This window comes from Fusarium subglutinans (assembly GCF_013396075.1).
Source record: "Fusarium subglutinans strain NRRL 66333 chromosome Unknown NRRL66333_c0000016, whole genome shotgun sequence".
In the NCBI taxonomy this organism is placed as follows: domain Eukaryota; kingdom Fungi; phylum Ascomycota; class Sordariomycetes; order Hypocreales; family Nectriaceae; genus Fusarium; species Fusarium subglutinans.
The window spans coordinates 491,971-513,765 of record NW_023502079.1 but is presented as its reverse complement, the minus strand read 5'-3'; the positions used below and the strand labels follow the sequence as shown (position 1 = coordinate 513,765).

General features: G+C 48.9%; 6 protein-coding genes across 6 annotated transcripts; 3 read left to right on the top strand and 3 right to left on the bottom strand.

The window, feature by feature from the left end:
• Positions 1 to 1,287: 1,287 nt before the first annotated feature.
• FSUBG_1992 (major facilitator superfamily transporter) lies at positions 1,288 to 3,123 on the bottom strand (the record flags this gene model as incomplete). Its single annotated transcript, XM_036679717.1, has 4 exons — positions 1,288 to 1,733; positions 1,792 to 2,016; positions 2,077 to 2,908; positions 2,965 to 3,123. The coding sequence occupies 4 exons, from the start codon at positions 3,121 to 3,123 to the stop codon at positions 1,288 to 1,290; spliced, it is 1,662 nt and encodes a 553-aa protein (XP_036542635.1).
• A 647-nt stretch (positions 3,124 to 3,770) lies between these two features.
• Positions 3,771 to 4,880, top strand: FSUBG_1991 (2 4-dienoyl reductase precursor; the record flags this gene model as incomplete). The annotated part of the gene is made up of 1 exon (XM_036679716.1): positions 3,771 to 4,880. The coding sequence occupies one exon, from the start codon at positions 3,771 to 3,773 to the stop codon at positions 4,878 to 4,880; it is 1,110 nt and encodes a 369-aa protein (XP_036542634.1).
• Positions 4,881 to 5,826: 946 nt separating this feature from the next.
• Positions 5,827 to 6,880, bottom strand: FSUBG_1990 (uncharacterized protein; the record flags this gene model as incomplete). Its single annotated transcript, XM_036679715.1, has 4 exons — positions 5,827 to 6,333; positions 6,390 to 6,559; positions 6,679 to 6,773; positions 6,822 to 6,880. 4 exons carry the CDS (start codon positions 6,878 to 6,880, stop codon positions 5,827 to 5,829), a joined length of 831 nt encoding a protein of 276 aa, XP_036542633.1.
• Positions 6,881 to 7,710: 830 nt separating this feature from the next.
• FSUBG_1989 (non-ribosomal peptide synthetase) lies at positions 7,711 to 15,511 on the top strand (the record flags this gene model as incomplete). The annotated part of the gene is made up of 3 exons (XM_036679713.1): positions 7,711 to 7,978; positions 8,040 to 14,189; positions 14,253 to 15,511. 3 exons carry the CDS (start codon positions 7,711 to 7,713, stop codon positions 15,509 to 15,511), a joined length of 7,677 nt encoding a protein of 2,558 aa, XP_036542632.1.
• A 2,468-nt stretch (positions 15,512 to 17,979) lies between these two features.
• Positions 17,980 to 19,041, top strand: FSUBG_1988 (uncharacterized protein; the record flags this gene model as incomplete). Its single annotated transcript, XM_036679712.1, has 2 exons — positions 17,980 to 18,927; positions 18,988 to 19,041. The coding sequence occupies 2 exons, from the start codon at positions 17,980 to 17,982 to the stop codon at positions 19,039 to 19,041; spliced, it is 1,002 nt and encodes a 333-aa protein (XP_036542631.1).
• Positions 19,042 to 19,121: 80 nt separating this feature from the next.
• FSUBG_1987 (xylan 1 4-beta-xylosidase) lies at positions 19,122 to 21,475 on the bottom strand (the record flags this gene model as incomplete). The annotated part of the gene is made up of 2 exons (XM_036679711.1): positions 19,122 to 21,210; positions 21,264 to 21,475. 2 exons carry the CDS (start codon positions 21,473 to 21,475, stop codon positions 19,122 to 19,124), a joined length of 2,301 nt encoding a protein of 766 aa, XP_036542630.1.
• Between the last annotated feature and the right edge of the window lie 320 nt (positions 21,476 to 21,795).

The window sequence follows — 21,795 nt, the reverse complement described above, 5'->3', positions numbered from 1 at the left end:
TAGAATGGGTGAAGGATACTAAATAAGTACTGGCTCCTTTAACTAACCTGCCGCACTAAAGAATAGCGCTGAAAATTGAGCCCAAGAGTACGAGCTCATAGGTACGCTTCATTACCAGTACATCAAAGTGTCGTTCACCCCGCATAAACCTTACTAAATCAGGAAAAGATCAGAACTTAAAAAGCTCGATCTTTAAAGCTATTAACAGAAGCAAACAGAGAATAAACAGGCGCCTTGGATGTGATATCCATCGAACATGATTCTGTCTTTATATGGGTTTCACAAATATGATAATACAGTGGATTCATATCTCCTCGAGCTACGTACTACCCGTGGTCAAGGTGTGATTTTGTCATTTGTGTTAGAGTGTGGTGCCTGAAGGTCGTTGTAACGAAGTGGGAATAAGCTCATGTCCTCAGAATCACCATGGCATACGCCGAGAAGGTTCTCTATATCTTAGGGAAGAATGATATAGTATAACTAGCTAATTATTTTAGTGGGATAGCTACCTAGAATCATTGAAGCTATATATAGTGCAATCCTAGAGAACTTTTTCAAGCGTGTTCAAGTCGCTAAACAAGCCCCGTTGGCTCAGTGGTAAAGCGTATCACTAGTAATGATAAGATCACTGGTTCGATTCCAGTACGGGGCAAGCGCACTTTGTTCTTTTTGCAGTCTCTACTGAGAGATCCGGGTTAGTTTCTACCGATCCAGCGAAGGTTTAACAACTCCATGTGTTGTTCTTCGGTAAGCTAATTAGTCTAACTCCTATATCCTAGTGAGAGGATTTGCCAGACAGACCGTATAGTACCTCTTGTTTGCTAAGTGTCTTGAGCTTACTCTAGGACCTATTTTACAGCATAGTTATAGTCCTGCTACTACAGCGATCTCTGCTAGTAAACAGGTTAAGGGAAAGTGGCAAGAGGTCTGGAAATGGGCAGCAAAGCTTTACAGCAGGTACTGGCTGTCAGAACGTGGGTGGGCTTTTAGGTTTTAATGTTAAGTTTATTATGTATTGATCTTGATACTAAATTAATGCTGTTCTTCGGTATATGACTCTTCTTCTGCTGTATGCTTGCTATACAGTAACTATCCCTCAAGACTAGTCTCGTATTCCTAACATAGCTAGTCGACGGGTTAAAGACAACCGTTCTACCCCGTTAGCAGAATAACACCCGCTTTTGGTAAACCCCGATCTTGAGCTGCCTATTGCGCCCGGCACTAGAGACTATCGCGGTCAAAAGTCGACAGGAGTCCTAATAGTCTGCCGACTCCTAAGTACCCCTCTTAATGGAACACCTTCTCCCTCCTCATCGCAAGACTGCAGATTAGACAAATAGACCCGGCCGCGATGATAGGTACGTATGCGAGTTGGATCGCTCTCGTGATGCCGTGGATAGCCTCTGCCTTTACGTCAGGTTTTGCAGAGTCGATGAGTCCGCTACCAACACCGGCGAGAGCGTCCGCAATCTCAGTCTTGGGGACGTGGGGAAAGACGCGTTGGAGAGCTTGCTGACCATAGTTGACAAACAGGGCACCGGACATGCCAGTGCCAAATACGATACCGAGCATCTGTCCGACTGTCATGAAGCCAACACTGTAAGGGATCTCGGTGGGCTTGACTTTCATCTGGGCGACTGCAAAGCCAGCTTGACAGAAACAGCCAACGCCAGTACCGAGGATTATAGTGTAGCCGTAGATCTTGGCATTGGATGTATGTTCATCGACGGTATCTCGTGCACAGTCAGTACTGCAGTTCAGGTATTGAGAGAGAGAATGGATATTACTTACACATTAAAACTCCACCAATGAGCTCCATCAAGGAGCCTACAATGTACCAAGGATAGTAATATCCTGTTCGGCCCATGAATTGGCCGTTCAACAAGTTGAAGGCGACGAGGAAGAGGATGAAAGGTAACAGATGGACCGATGTCTCTACAGCCGTGATTCCGCGAGTGAACTGATAGTACAGTGGCAGGTAGAAAATGCCGATAAAGCTACCAAACGTTGCCAGCACTAAAAGGGTAGTTAGCTTGAGTGAACTAATACAAGAGACTTTTAGAATGCATGACTTACTCATTGTAAAGAAGAGACAAATCATAGTACGGCTCTTCCAGAAATGCATGGGAAACAATCTGTTCTCAAACGTGGTGCCAATCTGGAAGATCTGCTGGAGGACAAACAGGATGAGCAAGACACCAGCGGTCACAAACAGACCAATGCTCCTGCCTGCATCCCAGCTCCAAAGGACTCCACCAAAGTTCATCGCCATGATGAGGCATAGGACGGAACCAATGGATAGAGCCGTGCCGAGGTAGTCGATCTGAGCCAGGCGGCTAGTCAACGGGACACCAGCTTGAGGCTTAAAGTCAGGGAGGAGAAGGACGTAAATTGGTCCAATGACAACACCGACTAAGAGGTTCAGGTAAAAGGCCCATCGCCAAGTCGCACTACTGTCGCCCAGCGATCCTCCAACTACAGGGCCAAGAACAGTACCGATACCCCAAATAAAGCCCGTAAGGCTGAGATACTTTGGTCTCTCGGCGTTCGTAGTGGTGACTGACAAGAGTGTCAAAAGGCCCATGTACATGCCGCAACCTCCCGCTCCAGCGATGGCGCGACCGACGATGAAGGAGTTGATATCGGGAGCACCACCGCAGAGGGCAGATGCACCCATGAAGACGGTAGTTGAGCCAATGAAGAGCTTTTTCGCCGAGAATGTGCCATAGGCTTTGGACCAGGGAAGTGTTGTTGCGGCCGATGCGAGGGCGAAGGAGACACCAAGCCAGGGGACAAGATCAACGCGTTGGTACGTCTCTACGACTTTGGCTTGAACATTGGCGACTACGGTGTTGTCGAGGGCGTAGAGGAACAGGGCGGAGAGAAGGGCGCAGACAACGAGGAACCACTATTAAGACTTAGCAGACTTGCAACAAACTCGCAATGGGTTCTTTTGGTACATACCTTGACACCATGAACGTTACGAGGGGAAGGGTCTGGTGCTGGTTTCTCAACCTGGGGTTCCCTGAGGGCTTCGTTGCCTGAGGAGTCAGGACCCGGAGATGGTGATAAACGAGACTCGTCCGAGCTGTGACCGGACTGTCTCTCCTGAGAGAAAGACATAGTAAAGAAAGGTATTAAGATTTATGCAAGATTAAAGTTTTTAAGGTTTTAACGCTAGAAGATATTGTTGATAGTTGGGACAAAAGCTTCAACGCTAGGTCGTGATCTGGGGTTATGTATTTCTGACGCTGTGGGGAAGCATAAAGGTTTTCAGAATTAAATTCGTAATTATCACAGCTAACAACCAGTTTCAGGAACGCATAAAACGATGCTTAGAAATTGCATAGAAAACGATAGAAAACATGCAAAGTGAAGGGATTCAGAACCCTGCCGGTCTGGCCCTATAGGGTAAAGGAAACAGGCCGGGTCGTGCCGTAACGTTACAGCGCACTGTGTGGTATTCGCAAGGAGTTTAGCCTGGAAATGGAATTTGTTCCCATTGACCAGGGATTGGGTGCATACGCGAAGTGGCTAACAGGGACGGGAAATCGCCTGATTGAGCTAACACTAGCTGCCGCAATTGCATCTCGAGATCTCTTGACACTCTTGAGGATATGGTCCAGAAGGTTGTGGACTAAAGTGATGTACATCAGGGATATAAATTTGGGTCTTTGGACCAAGAAACTAGCGAGCACAATTAATACTCAGTTCAATTCAACCATTTAACTCTAGTTCTGCTTCAACTTCCGCCTATAACTCTTTGCCAAATGGCTGCCATTACTCAAGTTCAATCCTCTGACGGCAAACCAGCCTCTGTGGGATTTCGTTACCTCAAACAAGAACAAATTCCACCAGATTCCATCGGCATCGATCAGATTCTGGTATCTTTCCTCTTCTCCCCAATCAACCCCCAAGACCTCCTCGTACTTGCAGGTCGCTACCCAGTCACGCCGCTGCATACCCTAGACAATCAGCCCGTCCTGGGTTATGACGGCGTGGCTTGCGTCGAAGCAGTGGGTCCCCTGACCAACCCGGGACAGACCCACATTCGGCTCGGAGACTTTGTTGTTCCGCGTCGACATGGGTTGGGAACCTGGAGAAGCCAAGCCATTCTTAGCGTGACGGATGTTATTCCCCTGTCGCCTACAAAGGATCTACTTGGCGCATCTCTATTGCGCATGGCCTTTTTGCCGGCTTACCTCCTCGTCGAGGACATGCGTGATCTGAAGCCTGGTGATTGGATCATACAGAACGCAGGTTCTGGAACCATCGCGAGGCTCGTAGCGCAGTTTGCACGTCTCAAGGGTGTTCGTACCTGCAGCGTCGTGCGTGATCGAGAGGGTAGCGCTTTCGATGCTCTCAAGGCTGATCTGCAGAGCCAGGGCGTTGAGATCGTCATCACCGAAGATGATCTTGCTAAGCACGGCACGCAGGCTTCGGCAGAACTCGCGGACGCGGCTGCCAAGGGCCGTATCGTGCTTGCCATCGACGCTGTCTTTGGTGAATCCGGCGAGAGACTTGCAAATGCCCTGTCTCATGGTGGAACATATGTCAACTACGGGTCTCTCGGCGGTGCAAGTGGAATTATTGGCCTGTCTCAGCGTTTGCTGTTCTGGTCAGAGGTCAAGTTTCGCAACTTCCGTCTGTCTGAACAGCTAAAGGCTCAGACTGCAGCAGAGCAGGAATCTCTCTTGCTGTGGTTCCAGGACCTGCTTTCTCGAGGAATTTTGCGTACGCCACCTGTGGAGATCGTTCAGGTGCCTCGGGATGTTCAAGGCAGGGATGAGTTTGAGAGGCGTGTGAAGGGGGCCGTTACTGCAGGTCCTGCTAACGAGGTGGGAAGGGTCAAGCAGGTTATGCAGTTTGGTAGGATCTAGCTGCATATGCGTGATGCGAGGCTCAATATAAGTGGTGGGTAGTAAGATCAGGTAGTAATGTAACCGTTTCATGCAAGGTGAAGGCTTTTACGAGTTGTCACATACAGTGAGATTGCGTCATGCAGTGTACATATTGTCCAACACCGAAAGAGGTATCAAGGCCTGCCGATACCCAACTCCTTAGATAATTTGATATAGTATTTGAGTAATACAAATGTGTCATAGAAATCATGAAGAGATGTGCTATGCTACATGGATGCATTAGCTTTAACAGCTCTCGTGGAGGAGCTTGGGCAATTCCTAAAATGGTGTTTGTGACTCCGCTTAATGTTTCTAATCCGTAAGATAAGCACTAGAAAATTCACTATCCAAAGAACTGAACTACGATGTTGGGCAAACAGTTACTAGAAGGTAATCCTCTTACAATGTAGTTAGTACTTAATAATGCAAGATAAACAAGATATATTAAGACACTAAGCACTTAATCTTTAAAACTCGGTAACAGGACTGTATAGCACAATAAGCCTACAAACAAAACATGAGTCGCAATTACATATTACTTGTCTGTTGAAGTAGTAACTGTACTGGATTTGTGAATACATAACACACAAGGCACCAAGTAATACGGGACGTTCCAGCTTGTGGGTTCGATGTATCTGGTGAAGACATCGGAACCCTCATAATCGCCAAATCTACCACGCTATACTGATCAAGTGCAAAACTTATAAGGCGCCCCAGAGATCAAGGCAACGCACTAAAATAATTACATGCTGGCAAGAGCATTATCAACAGGATTTCACTATTAAATGATGCTGCTCTGGAGCAGTGCAGAGTCTACTGTGTACAGCTGGGTGTAATACGAAAAGATAAGAAAACACGAAAAAAAGGAATGTATGTGAATTTATCAATTATTGTATCTGAATCTACAGCTACCAGTCACCCAAGTCTACTTCTTCGCCTGCTTCTCTCGCTCAATGGCGGACGCATTATACTTGCTTAGAATGTCCAACAAGCCAGGAATAGGCTCATCAAAATCTATCCTAGCACTATTCATAAACCGGGCCAAGAAACCGTAAATACCATTGAGGAAGAAAATCTCAGTAATTTCCTCATGACTGAAAGCCTTCAAAGCCTCATCCATGATATCCTTGCTGACCCGAGGTTGGCGACTGAGCTCTTCAACAATACGAGCGATCAAGCGCTGACGCGGAGTAAACAGGCTCTCTGGCAATGGTTCTTTAGTATTGCGAAGGGCCGCGAATTGTTCATCAGTAAGACCGAGGACGCGAGCAACAGGCTCGTTGACGTCCCACTCGTAAGGGGCATCAAGGGTGGCTGCTGTACGCAGAACAGTGGTTTGCCATTCAGAAGGGAGAATCTTTCGGTTCTCGCTCCAGCTGGAGGACAGGAGAGTCATGAATGGTTTGAAGAAAACATTGCTGTTGGCGAGGAGCTTGAGGGCCAGTTAGCCTATAATGTTGAAGAGTTGTAAGAGGAGGCTTGACTTACCTTGAAGATGTTCCTTTCGAATGGTAGAGTTTGCAGAGCAGCCTTGATGTCTGGCGGCGCGGTGTTGGAGTTGACGTAAGGGAGCAGGTGCTCGTTAGTGACGATACGGTTGTCCCAAGAAGCCATGCTTAACAATTGAGTGAAGAAGAGGTAATGAAGTTTGCTAAGAGCTGTAAATGATTTCGCGATTTGATTCGAATCTGCTGTACTGGCTTGAGAAGTGTCTGTGAAAATCCCTATATATACAAAACGACTATGCGAGACACAATGTAACGTTTCATTCATCTACCACCGTCAATCATAGCGAGGTCAACATATCGCCATCGTTGAATTTTCGAGTATCGTAGTTTCGTCTTGGCCTGTGCCGCATACGACAACCCCCCCCTGGTTCAGTCAGCTCCATCGGAACATTTCCTACCCAGTATAACATACTGTGTAAGATTAGCGTCGCCTCGGAAGCGGGCCGTTTCTAGCACATTCCTTAGCTGCATGTCGCCAAAATGTGACAACCCTCGGGATAAAATTAATGCAGTCACATTCTTAAAACTTGCAAAACATGATGTATATGCACGATTTAGGAAACATTGTTCGAACTAGATTCTGAGTGTTTCGAAGGATTGTAATCCTTTACATGTAACCCCCCACTGCTGTCTGCAATTGTGCAGCTGCATATCGCCACTTGTGAAACACATCTTACGGAGCCGCAATTACGACATCAGAACACGAGTAATTGGAAGGATTGAGTCTACAGCCGCTGATTCAATACCTACCTTTTTGGTCTTCGATGTAACCCACGTGGCGTCAGTGAGACTGCATATGTCGCGGGGGTCGTAAGCGAAAGCCCTGTTCAACCCGAATACCACCATCCAGTACATGCAACATCGCCACCTCTAGAAAAGGCATAGTGCGCATCTTACCCAAGTTTTGTGAGGTTATTCCCAACCGCTTCGAGTAACGCATAGTAGGAAACGTATGACGAGATGTGTTCTACTCCTTGGATGGCAGGGAATCCAATCCTTCGGGACGGCGTTCGGCATTGCCGCTCTGCTTACTTGCAGATACTTGCAGCAGAGAAGGCAATTCAGCCCGACTCCTTGTGTCACCACGTCGGGATAGGGAAAGAATTTTTCAAAGACATGAACGAAGAAGCTGGCGTAGAGAGAGTCAAAGATAACTAATATAAATAAGGGAACGATCTTGTAAACCAACTATCATATCTCATTCAGTATCACAAGCATATCATCCTCATAGATAAAAAGCAACTGCATTAATACTCCAGCCTCTTTTGTTTACCCCCTTAATATTCTAATCAGCTTTCATCATGAAGCTCTATCACCACGTTGAAAAGCATGAGGACTTCTTCCTCCCCTACCAAGATGGTCTCACCCTCAAGCCCGTCGAAGCGCTCGTGAAGCACGAGAAAGACATGGGCTTCTCCGATGTTGAGACTGTTTTTCCTGCGACTGAAGTCCAGAAGGATATTCTCAAGGAGGATGTCCAATGGGCTGAGGCAGTGCTCTTTTCTGGAAAGACATCTGCTTTGAGCTCTGACAAAATCCTTGATGTATGGAGATCTCTTGCATATCATTGTAAGTATTTTACCTTCTGAACAAAAGTTTGTATGGAAGTGGTTACTAACATTTGCACTAGACATATGTCTTAGATCTTACATTACTGATGGGCCAACGCAAAAAGTTGTGGTCCAGAGGCGCATCGAGCCTGTTCAGTGGCGCCGTCCCGAAAAAGGATTTGAAAAGCGTCACCGAGGCTCAGCGTTCCTCACGGTTGAAGCCAACAAACGTTCTGACGAGATGAATCTTGTACTTCACTTCCACCGCGCCTTGATTGACACAACCTCGCTTCATACACTCAGACTCGACTGTCTTCTTCAAATCCACGGTATTCCTGGTATCGAAAGCACTGGTTTTACCACCTACACGCGATACCTTGCACAGCAGCGCAAAGACATCAACTCGTCCAAAACCTTCTGGTCCAAGACTTTTTCAGACATTGCTCCCCAGTCTATCTTCAGTCTTCAAACTGACGCCCTGAATGGGTTAAACCAGGATAGACATGGTGTCAGTGCTGTTATTCAAGGCGTAGAGCTAGCAGCGCTGAATAGTCTTGAGAAATCTCGCGAGGACTCGAAGACATGGCGCCAGACGTTTCTCGAAGCAATCTGGGCCCATGTTCTGAGTGCTCACTCTGACTCTGAAGAAGTTCTTTTCGGGACTGTTCGTCGAGATTCGAACTTTGTGGGAGTAGACACTTGCGTCGGATGTCTTGACCAAACATATCCCGTCCGGCTGCGCGTTCCCACTGGAGAAGACGCAACCTTCTCTGACCTTTCCGAATCCCTGGACAAGTACCACACGGAAGCCAGTCGTCACGCATCCATCGGCTACACCGGAATCCAAGAGCAAGCCCCAGATGGCATGCTAATCGAAACAGCCGTCAGTTACAGCCAAACCACCAACACACCTTGCATCGCCCCAAGCTTGAGGAAGTTCCCCGTCGTGTTGTGCATCAACGACGCAAGCGTGTTGCAACTCGCTATCAAGTGCACAACCAAGATCCCACTAGAAAAGGTCGAACTGGTGTTTAGGCACTTTGTCTCGGCAATCTTCAGTGCCGCTCAGGGCTTGAGTGCGGCGGACAAGTTCCTTCTATCAGACATCCAGCTCGTCTCGGAGGCTGAAAAGCGTCTCATACTATCTCGTTCAGTTGGTACCCGCCAAGTACAGCCTACGACTATTCCTGCTTTGTTCGAGAAGACTGCGGCTCGATACCCTAAAAGAGTCGCAGTTGACTTTCAGGGCGAGGCTACCCTCACGTTCACCCAGCTCAACAGCCTTTCTAACATTCTGGCGAGGAGACTGAGGCTTCAGAAAGGTGCTGTGTATCCTATCTTGGCTGACAGGTCTCTGGATCTGGTCGTGGCTATCCTGGCGGTGCTCAAGGCTGGGTCAGCGTATACTGTCCTTGACCCAGAATTCTCGGTCAGTCGTCTCGAGCAAGTCGTTAACGATTGCAATGCAGCAGCGGTTCTGTCTACTCGCAGATACATGAACATGCTTCCCAACACTGTCGATATTGAACAAGATTATACACGACTCAGTACTGATGCCGGGGACTCACTTGATAACACTGATGGCATTGGCGTGCGGGTCAAGCCTCAAGACCGCTGCTACATCATCTACACGTCCGGTAGTACAGGGAAGCCCAAAGGCGCCGTACTCACCCATGAGGCTGCCACGAGCGGTATGCAGCACCACTCTTTGAACGGGCTGAACCGGTGGCTTCTCTTCTATAACCCAAGCTTCAGCGCTGCTCAGCGAACCATCCTAAGTACTCTTGTGAACGGCGGAACGCTGGTGCTGGCACCAAAAGAAGCACTCACTCGGGATCTCGCGGGAGTCATCAACCGGCTTTCGGTCGACTCACTCGGAATTACCCCTTCTGCCCTTTCTCTTTTGTCGCCCAAGGATGTTCCAACCCTCAAGAGCATCACCGTCGTGGGTGAGCAGACTCCTCAAGAGCTTGTGAACACTTGGTCTTCCGTCAAGGGCCTTACACTGAGAAACACGTATGGACTCAGCGAATGCACACAGCTTAACTTTGGAAGGCCGTTGACCGCAAATAACGGGATTGTTCCGAACCCTCGCATACTGGACCCACCAATTGACACGACGAGCGTCTTTATCCTTCGTCATGGTACTACTGAGCTCTCACCACTACTCGTATTCGGTGAACTCTGTCTCGCCGGTCCACAGCTTGCACAAGGCTACATCAACGAGCCAGGCTTGACCGAGAAAGCATTCATCACCAACCCGTTTGGTCCTGGAAAGCTTTACAGAACCGGTGATAAGGCTCGATGGCTTCCTAATGGGCAGATCGAGATTGAAGGACGTGTCGATATGCAAGTCAAGATCAATGGGCAAAAGGTCGAACCCGCCGAAGTCGATCGTCTTTTGGTCTCGCTTGACGCGATCAAGGGAGCCGTGACATTTTCTGTCAAGATGGAAGATCGTCAAGTCTTGGCTACTGGTGTTGTACTTGATGATGGTGCTTCTTTCAGAGATGCCGTCAACGCAGCGAGGAACCATCTTCGCGCCAACCTGCCAGTTTTCATGACGCCCACTCTTTGGATCCCTATTGAGTCGGTACCGAGGAATGGGAACGGGAAACTCAACTATCACTTGCTGCGAACTAAGGCAACAGAGCTCGGATTTGCTGGCTTTGCTAAGCTCATGGACTTGGGAAATGAAGAGAACACCGAGGAAGTCTTTACTGATGTTGAAGAAAAAATTGTATCAGTATGGGCAAGATCTCTCAAGATTAACGGCTCTATTATTCGTCGATCTCATTCCTTCACTGACCTTGGCGGCACTTCCATTGAGGCCATCCGGGTTGTGTCAGAGCTACGTGAACACGGTCTAGCAACTGAACTCGGTGACCTGCTGGCCTACATCCCTCTCAAGGAGGTTGCTTCTCGAGCTCAGACTATCGGTGTGGAGGATGAGCAAGACCCGACACCCTTCTCACTCCTTCAGGACGAGAAACTGCTTTCAGAGTTGCAATCGAACGGCCATGTTAGCGACGCGTATCCTGCCACGCCTTTCCAAGAATCCATGCTGGTATCAGTCAACTCGCCCTCGGATCCATACACCTATTCCAGGACTTGGGATGTAAGCCAACTGGATCTGCTACGCCTGAGGGACAGCTTTGAGCAGGTGTTCAGGTCTCGCGACATCCTGCGCACCGTGTTCGTTCCATACAAACAGTCTTTCGTGCAAACAGTGAGGTCCAACGTAGAACTCCCTTGGTTTCAGCCCCAGAAAACACTTGAGGGTTTACAGCAAAGCGGCGAAGTCCAACACTGGGATATGGAGAAACCTCTATGGAAAGCAACCCTGACGTCAGATCGAGCTCTGGTAGTGACGATGCACCATTCACTATTCGACTTCTGGTCTCATGGTTTCCTGTATGACGACGTCGCCGCAGTCTACACCGGCAATCCAGTTCCTCAACGCCCAAATATGACCCGGTTTATCCGGTACTTGCAACAAGCGCCTTCTGCGAACAGCACCTCATTCTGGTCCGAATACCTCCGAGGTGCTGAAGTGCTCAAGCTGAACAGCAATCAGCTCTACAAGACCAGTAAACTCGAGTTCGATCTTGGCTACAGTCTCACTACACGCGCCAGAAGTGCTGGATTGACTCTCGGCGCAGTCGTATACAGCGCCTGGGCCATCGTTCTATCGCGGCAGATGGGATCCAACGACATCACTTTCGCAACCACTGTTTCTGGCAGAGAAGTGCCTGTTGTTGGTATCAATGATCTAGATGGACCTACCATGAGCACTGTCCCACAGAGGATCAAGCTCGATACTGAATCTACCCTCCGAGACGTCGCCCAGAAGACAATCGCTTCGTTTTCTCAGCTACTCAAGCATTCTCAAGTCGGTATCGCTGCAGCGCTCAAAGCGGGCAATATTGGTGCACAAGTTATCGACACTCTTGTAAACATTCTGATCGATGCCAACAAGACGGAGAGGCCGAGAAAGTCCCACGAAGTATTCAAGATGCGTGGCTCTCGGCCTCAATGGGAGTCTGGACACGGTATGACTGTTCTGGAAGTCCAAGAGCCACAAGGAGAGAGTGACTCTACCATTCTTCGGCTTTCAAGTAAAGTAGATCCTCGACGCTTGGGATTCATCAAGGACTCCTTGGTTAAGGTGCTTCATCTTTTCTGCGAGAAGCCTGATTCTATCCTTTCGTCTACGAACATTATGGGTGCTGCTGAACATGACTTCATCTTCAACCAACTTTCTCATCGGAAGACACTTCGCGTTCCAGAGCCCGAGTTTCTTCACAGTGCATTTAAGAGAATTGCGCAAGAAACTCCAGATGCTATCGCGATTGACTTTAACAACGAGGTCACCATCTCTTACGGAGTTCTCGACAAACTCGCCAATCGCTTTGCTCACACCCTTATCGACGCTGGCGTACAGATGGGTGACCTTGTGCCCATCATGCTTGATAAGTCAGTTGACATGATGGTCGTCATTCTTGGTACAATGATTGCCGGAGCAGCGTATGTCCCTTTGAGTCCTGACAATCCCAAGGACAGAAACTCCTACATTGTGTCTGACACGTCTGCAAAACTCATTGTTGTTCATCCTGCGTACGTGGAGTTTGGCGACTATGTGAAGAAGTCGTTTGGTGTTGAGACGCTGGTGATGAAGGGCTACCAGAATTTGAGCTCGACAAACTCGCGTGGTGAGGATGCAGACTCCTGTCCCGTTGTCAATCATACTCCAGACAACCTCGCATATCTCATTTACACTTCCGGCAGCACAGGACTCCCCAAGGGTGTGAAAGTTCCGCATAGAACCGCTGCCGCTGCCGTCTCGAGCATGATACAAGTCGAAGGCCGCAACCAAGGCGTATGGAGAACTCTGCAGTTCGCCAACTACGTATTCGACGCATCAGTCCAAGATTTCTTCAACACACTTAGTAGTGGCGGCACACTATGCATGGCCCCGACAGACGTCCTGCTTTCTGATATTGCAGGCTGCATCAACCGAATGGATGTTCGCCAGGCTATCATCACACCAACGGTTGCCAAATTGCTCAACCCAGCTGATGTCCCGCGATTCGAGACACTCATTGTTGGAGGTGAGCCGCTAACCTCCGACGTCGTCAAGAATTGGGCCCCTCACTGTAAGATCTTGAACGTCTACGGACCAACCGAAACATCCATGGTGGTTACCACCAAGCAAATTGAGTCGTTCTCAGACAACCCTGTCGTGGGTAATATTGGTGCTCCGTTTGATACCGTCATGGCCTTTATCCTCGATCCGAATGGAGAGACACTGCAGCCTTATGGTGCCATTGGAGAACTGTGCATAGCTGGCCCTCAGGTAACAGACGGTTACATCAATCGATCCGACTTGACGACCGCGGCATATGTTGATAGCGCTCAACTTGGGGTTCGTATCTATAGAACCGGTGACTTGGCGCGATGGCTCCCTGATGGCGAGATTGAGTGTCTTGGCCGCAAAGATAACCAGGTCAAGATTCACGGCCATCGCATTGAGCTTGGAGAAGTTGAGAACGCCATTCGGAACTCGGGCCTTGTCAAGGATGCGATTGCTGTGGCTGCCAAGGTTCATGATAAGGTCCACCTGTTCGCATTCTGTACCTTCAATGAGGCTACTGGAATGGACGGCACTGCTATTCTCGAACCTTCCACCATGCGAGATAAATTTGCGAGTCTACACGAGAAGCTGGGATCGTTGGCGACTTACATGATCCCCAAGTTTGTCATTCCCATGGCCGATTTCCCGAAGTTGCCTTCACGAAAGGTTGATAGAAAAGCATTGAAGAAGATGCTGGAAGACCTCGATCGAGACTTCTTAGCGCAATGCGTGCTTGAGTCTCCCAGCCAGGGCCACGCAACCGTGCCTGTAGAGACTGCCTCTGAGGCTGCTTTGGAGTCGGTCTGGGCGGATATCTTTGGCCTACCAACTGATCAGATCGGACGTGAGGCAAACTTCTTGGCCTTGGGAGGTGATTCGATCTCGGCAATTAGTCTCACTGGCCATCTTCGCAAGCTGGGCTATCATTTCACAGTACTCGATATTCTCCAATCTCCAAAGCTCAAAGACATGGCCGCTACCATGCGGAAGCTGGAACCTGAGGCACTGGGCAAGAAGATGGTCTTTAATGTTCCCGGGAGTGTCAAGAAGGCCATTGAAAGCACTGGGCTGACATGGCATGATCACGTTGAGTATGGTAAGTTGCCCTCTCCAATGAGTTAACGCATAGAACACAGAATGCTGACCTTCAACTCAACAGCATACCCTTGTCCACCCGGCCAAGCAGAGTTCTTGAAGCAAGGCGCTCGCGACTCTCAGATGTGGGTTCTTCAGACTGTGCGACGCATGACTGGTGTCATCGAGCCTGATGCCTGGATCAAAGCCACCACGAAACTCACCGAAGCCAACGACATCTTACGCACGACTTGGCTAGAGGCTTCTCCCGGGAACTGGGTAGGAGTTGTCCTCCGCGATGCGCAGCTCGACATCACAACTGTCGCCCGTGAGTCGGATGAAGAAGTCTCTCACTTTCTCGAAGACTTCTGGCGAACACGTTTCGAGGTCGGCCGCCCCTTTATCAAGTACGCCATCATCACCCATGGAGACGCATCTTGGGACTTGGTCATTAAGATGGACCATGCCGTATACGACGGAACTCTTCTACGTGTCTTTGATCAGCATTTCGAGAACATTCTACAAGACAAGCCTTTGCCTCCTCGTGTCGAGTTCCGTGACTTTGCTCAACATGTCTTTGAGCAAGACAAGTCCCAGGCGCTTGAGTACTGGAAGAACAAATTCAGCCATGCTGGGCAATCATCTCAGGTTCTCAAGGGGCGAGATCTCGGTGGTGTTAGTGAACCCCGCGTCACCGCCAGTTTCAAGATGAAAATGGATACACGCGGCATCGATCAAGTGGCAAGGAACTATGGCGTCACTCCTAGTATCATCTTCCAGGCTGCCTTCACACTTTGGTTGGCTAAGGTGACCAAGAGTGATCATGTTCGCTACGATTATCTCCTCAGTGGACGAAACGTGGCACTTCCTGATCCTCAGTCCATCAACGGAACACTAGCCAACTTTTTGCCAATCTGGACAGCTACCAACTCCACTGAGAGGATCTCAGATCTTCTCATGAGACTACAAGAGGACTTTTGGGCTGTCACGGAGAATGGCTTAGTTGGACTTGACGATATCTACCAGACGCTGAATGTTGTTCGCGCGACTCACGGGAACAAGGTTTTGTTTCTGTCGCAGCCATTCGATCCTGTTCCCTTGGATGATGTAACAACACGCAACCGCTGGCTCGTCATGGCCAAGTCAAAGGTGCGGATGTATCAGCCATATGCGCTGGTAGTGGAGGTGTCGAAGTCTTTTGGTGATACATCGATATTGAAGGTTATGTATGATGAGAAGGTGTTTGACCATGGCTTGGCTGAGCAGTTTGCTTCCGAGATCACTGGGTTGGTATCGGCTATAATGCAGGGTGAACATAAAAGCATGACCGTTGAGGAGGTCTAGATAGATACTTATAGACTTGAATGTTTCAGATTAATATTCATTGGATTACTCTTGCTCAAGGTTCTATACATAATAGCTGTCTATTTAATAAGACCTGCTTTGCTTAGGAGCATATCGAGACATTAACAAGACGCCGAGCAAGAGAAGGCTACTGCACACTATAAGTCTGTTCTCACGGCTTTCGTCGCCTGGGATCAGGGTGAGCAACTATGCCTGCACGTCCAATCTCGGGATGGGAGATTCAACATACCTTCACTAACCGTACTCAGACATAGCACGGTAAAGATACTGAGGGGAACCCTCAACAATCCGTGTAATCGGCCTGTTCGCTCCTCCTGAAACATCCGGCCCTTTAAGTAGGCCATGCTTGGATAGTACAGTCCGACACATATCTCAAACAGGCACAATGCCCAGAAACGACTCGACTCATCTTGGAGTATAACCGTCAGCAAAAGGGCCGAGGCCGACATAGATGACGCAAGCTGAACTGTGCGGGATGACAGCTGTATCGAGTTTGCCTCGCGCGAGGTATGAAGAAATATGAAAGAGCCCAGTGACATTGCGCCCATGAGACTCGAAAATATGGTGCCGAAAGGAGGATTTGCCCAGATCCTCTCATGAGCCCGTGCTGACATGATTGACTGGGGCCAGGAGTAAAGCACAACGTAGACGGAGCCCTCGAAGAAGGACATGGTTAGTGCCACGATAACCATATTCGGGTCATCTACTATGTTGTCAGCTGCAGTCAATGGTGGTGGGTTTAGCTGCATACTCAGAAGAGAGATGGCGCTGGATTTCCAGGAGGTTTCGGCAATTGGGGACCTGCTATATATTTCAAGATTCTCGGCCTGGAATACCGTTAGCAATTGATATGAAATGGACATAAGGCAGACTCTACCCAAGATCGAGTTATGACCACCAGGGCCAGGCCAAGACAGACGATACTGAGCAAGAAAGGGGCGGTATGTGAACTCAAGGCATTCACAGCCGCTTGAGCACCAATGCCACTTCCAACAGCAATAAGGCCACTCGTCATAGCCATCATGCTATATATCGTGCTCAAAGCAGTCCCACGGTCCCCAAATCCTTGTCGCTTATACTCAGCCGTCATCCAACTCTCAAACACTGAGTAAAGCAAGGTTGTGCAAAGTCCGGCTATGACTCTGCCCATAAATAGTAAGACTATGTTACCTGCGAGCAGAGTAAGGCAGGAAAACGAGTAAAGCACACAGTAGCATTGGCACATGAACTTTTTGCCATGCTTATTTGACAGCGACTCTACGAATAGAGCGCTGATTCCAGCAGAGATAAAGCCGGTGGCAAAGAGAGTTGCGATGGCGGGCTCTAATAGTTTATGGGTGTTCTTCAGACAGCTGTATAGATAAGATGCCTACACTCGACCATTGCAAGTTAGATATAACTCTATTTTGTGTTTTTATTGTCATTTAAAACGCACCTGAAGCCATTCTGCAGCCATCGCCAGACCGTAAACCGACAGAAACTTGCTGCGAAACTTATAATATCTTTCACCAGTGGACTCATGATCAATATCATGTATCTCATCGTCGATCATATCAAGACGACTAGACTCGGCCGCAGAAGCTCGTACCACCTTCAATGTCACATGTCTGTGATGCCAAAAAGAAGCAAAAATGAGCGGTATTATAACAATGATGAGCGTGATGGTGTAGTGATCCATGTTTGGCTGACATCTCGGGATGTATTATGAAACAAGGACCTTAACACCAAAAAAGTCGTATGTTCTGGGAAAGGCTTGGAGGAAAATGCTACGAAAAATGGACGATGGTATCGTGGAGATACGAGACGGGGGCCGTGCTGAGGCGTTGACGTTTCGCGCCGTGCCCCTGGTATCGAAGCCGAGCCCTTATTGGTCTCTATCGTAAAACACCGAAGTGGCTCCCGGGAATCCGGCAGAAGAGGTTTAGACTGTGGGTCAGAAGGATTGACGCTATCTTATTGCTGACGTAGGAATTCTACTCCGTATCCTGAGTGGGAAAAAAGAGAAGAGGACAACTAATCAGTACTAAGGTATGAATAGGCCTCTACTGGACTATAACTAGCAAGACAGCATGTCGAGCTGGTGATGCTGCCAGGTAAATTGGTTCAGTGAGCGAAGACAGTTTACTTACTCCGTGCTATTGGAGTGATCCACGGTGCCGTTTATCCCGTCTCGGCAAGTTGATCCGAGCTTTACGTGTAGGACTAGCCCTATTTATCTTGAGTCCGCGTCTGCTCTGTGGACATTCCGTGCCAGCCACTTCAGGTGAAACTCAAAACAAACAGTGAAAAGGGGATAATTACCTCAATTCATTATGAGTGATCTCATGGTCAATATCAGTTGAGTTGAGTATTTTGATGCGAGTCCCTGTTCTTTATACTTCGCGCTACCCTATATCAATTTCAAAATTCATCCTGAAAATCTAATTAGCTCTTAGGCCCATTTCATGATGGCCATGTCTCAAAGACTGGTCACAATTAGCTTCCTCTTCGCGACAATACTCCTCTTCACTGTACTGTTCACAAGGACATCCCCTCACTTCTCAAGATCACCATCATTACAGAATCATGCAGATGTTTTTAGTAATGATCCCCATCTAAACTCAAGACTCACTCATGCCGAAAAACTATGGAAACGCTCTATCAAGGCTCGCGAAGAAATGGTGGAAGTGGTCGGCTACGATAAAAAATTTCCCGATGGATACATGAACCCCTTCAACGTCTGGGACTTTGCCCGTCCAAGCTTCTTCTGTCCTCACGATCTTGAACGCGTCGGGTCAATCAGCGATGGCGGCAAGATAATCTGCGGCATGTCACGCTACGAGAAGGAATGTCCTGGCCCATCCTCAGACTCAAATAAAGCAAGGGAATTCATCGTCTACTCATTTGGTGTGAGTGTCGACTCTTCTTTCGAGGCAGAGCTGCTCCAGCGTACGAATGCTCGGATATGGGGATACGATGGCACTGTTGATAAGTGGGCGCAGCAAGTTCCTGAGTGGATATGGTCGCGAGCCAAATTCCAGAGGGCGATGATTGGAATGGTATCAGATAGCAAGGCTAGACCGCCCGTGTTTTCGATACAGGATCTTATGAAGGCGAATGGGCATTCTTATGTTGATCTCATCAAGATGGACATCGAAGGCGCAGAGTTCGACGTTCTCACCTCGTTGATTGAGTCGGTTAAAGAGCAGAGGCAGAACCGCAACGCGACGTTGCCTTTTGGTCAGTTGCTGGTCGAGATGCATCTTAAGCAACCACCAGAAGGCGTGACGGTTCCAAATGACCTTCGATCATGGTTGGAGTGGTGGTATTCGCTAGAGGAGATGGGCTTGAGACCTGTAAGCAATGAGGACAATTGGATCGGCGACAGGGTGTATGGAATGCCTAGATTCATGGAGGTGCGTCTAAATCAACCCAGCTTCAGCTTATGTGCAATTCCACTGACAAACATTTCATAGTACACATTTATTAATGCAGTGGACAAGGAGCGAAACCTGTTACTGTGGACATGAAAGACCGAGCATCGGATTCAAACTATAGATAGAATATTTATAAGACCACATAACTCTGTCAAATCGATCCCCTAGGTGAATCAGACTGACTTGGGGTCTTGAGGCCACTTATCCAAAGTAACCTGCTTTCCAGTCAACGTAACCTGGACCTTAGCTTGCGTAGGCTCATCCAACAGTAGAGTATAAGTCCCAGGGTAAACAACCAAGTCACCATTCTCTCCCCTTCGCGCAATGTTATCCATCGTCCACTCAAGTGAGATATCCTTCGTCGAAGAAGGCGCGACATCATGTAAGCGACCATAAGCTGCAACAGTCTTGAGAGGATATGGCTTGGGTCCAACTTCACTCTTGATAAAGACGAGAGAGACAAAGTCAGAGGTAGTACGACCAGTGTTCTTGACGCTGACTTGAATGGGGGGAAGAGCGCATGTATCAGAGTACTGAGCACTGCAGCCCTTGAGAAGCTTCTGGATATTGAAGGTCAACTTGTTGGAATTGAACTTGGCTTTGAAGGTAGTGTAGTGAAGTCCAAAGCCGTAGGGTAGAACTGGAGTCGAATACCAGCGGTAGGTCCTTCCAGGAAGCGACTTGGTAGGTCTCAGGTCCATGTCGGTCATACCAATCTGCTCAGTGTATTTACTGGGATATTGCGTGACGGGTAGTCTACCAGCAGGACCATTACGTCCAGTAAGCAAGTCCATCACTGCAGTACCGCCATCCTGACCAGGGTAGTTGACCCAAAGAATACTGTTGATCTTCTTGTTCTTCAAAAGAGCAGTATCATCGACTTGATCACCAAGCTGGACAACAACCAGTGGCTTGCCGAGACTAGAGAGCTTCTGGAGAAGAGTCAGCTGGCTCTCAGGCCAGTCAAGGTCCTCCCGGTCTCTGTCCTCGCCAGCAGCTGAGGAATCAAGACCACCGAAGTACAGGATGTAATCAGACTTCTTGGCAACAGCAACAGCATTGGCGGTCCAGTTATCGTGGGACGAACTGTTCTGAAGTGTCGGGCCCCAAGCCACGTTAGTGTCAAGACCAAGCTTCTCAGCTGCGTAAAGCGGGCTGTGAAGGAAAGGAGCACGTCCACTGTAACCACCCTGAAGCTTGGATGTATCGTTGGCCCAGAATCCGATCATCGCGACGCTATCCTTCTTCTTGAGCTTCAGAGGCAAAGTATCATCGTTCTTAAGAAGAACTGCACCCTCGACAGCAGACCTGAGTGCAAGGTCCTGTGCCTCCTTGGTGTTGACATCCGCAAAGGTGAGCGAGTTCCATTGCGCTTTGGCACCGTCAAAGAAACCAGTATGAACAAGACCTTCGAAGAGACGTTTCAATGAACGATCCATGAGCTTCTCAGTCAAGAGGCCTTGCTTGTAGGAATCGGAGACGTCGCTGGTAGTAGTATACTCACAGCTAGAATCCATTCCGTTCTCAAACGCCACCTGGGCGCCTTCGGCGTTGGTCTTGACATACTTGTGGTTCTGCCAGATATCCTGCATAGCTCCACAGTCACTGGTGATCCAGTTGTTATCGCGCGTCCAGTTCCAGTGCCCTCTGAGGATAGTCTCCTGCAGATAAGAGTTTGCGCACGAGGGGATGCCATTGACGGCATTGTAAGCGCACATGATGGAGCCAACCTTTGCATCACGAGTACACTCCTGGAACGGTCTGACGTAGTACTCAGCCAAGTCTTGAGGGGTAATTTTGGCATCGAAGTCGTGACGCGTGAAACCTCCCCAGTCCTCAAAGTCGTTTCCAGCATAGTGCTTGCAGGTAGCAACAATACGTCGCTGCTCCTTATCACCCTCAAGGCCTCTGACGATGTTTCGAGCATAGCGGCTGACATGAAGAGCATCTTCACCGGGAGTTTCGGAGCCACGACCCCATCGAGGATCCTTGAAGGGATTGACATTGGGGGTCCAGAAGTCAACTCCGCGCCAGCCGCCGTTGGTGAAGGCGCGGGCCTCGGTGCCGACGACATTGCCGATATCATGAATTAGATCATCGTCAAAAGCAGCAGCCAGCAGAAGGGGCATGGGGAACGACGTGGCAGCGTTGTAGGGAGGGGTGTCGGCAAAGCGACCACCTGGAGATCCAGCGAGGCCATGTAGGGCTTCGTTCCACCAGTTGTACCTTGGAAGTCCAATTCTTGGTGCACCAGTTGCATTACTGTTCGAGGTCAGTTCCAGCCTCCAAACGGTGATTCAGGGTGTGTGCCTTACCTGACCAGATTGCCCACTTTCTCTCCAGGCGTCAGCGCAGCGACCAAAGCAGCAGCTCTTTTAGCCGGAGATAGCGATATGTCGCAAATCCCATTCTTGCTCAGAGGTCCTTTGTTACAGTCGGGCAATGTGTAAGGAGTAGCAGCTTCAGCCAATCCATTTAGTAGAGAAAGCGACAAAGCGCCAGCAGCGGCCTGAAGATTGAGCAACATGGTGTTACTCAGCTACACAATCAACCTTATCTTGCCCGAAAACACAGTCCTTGCCGACTGCTTTTATACTTCTCGCTTCATTACTTCATAACCTTTGTGTTAGCCGGTTACTGCGGAGTCGTGCATATGCTCGTTTGCGGCTCACCATAGCCGAGCAAATGAAAACTCAATGACGCAGTGTTCTCACAGCGGCATATGGAACGATCGGCAATTGTCTAACCGCAGTTGAAGCTAACGGATATTATCACTGAGTGCGGGGAGCCGCGGGCATGCGGGGAGTACATGTGCAGTTTCAGGCAGAATACGGATCGATGTAACAC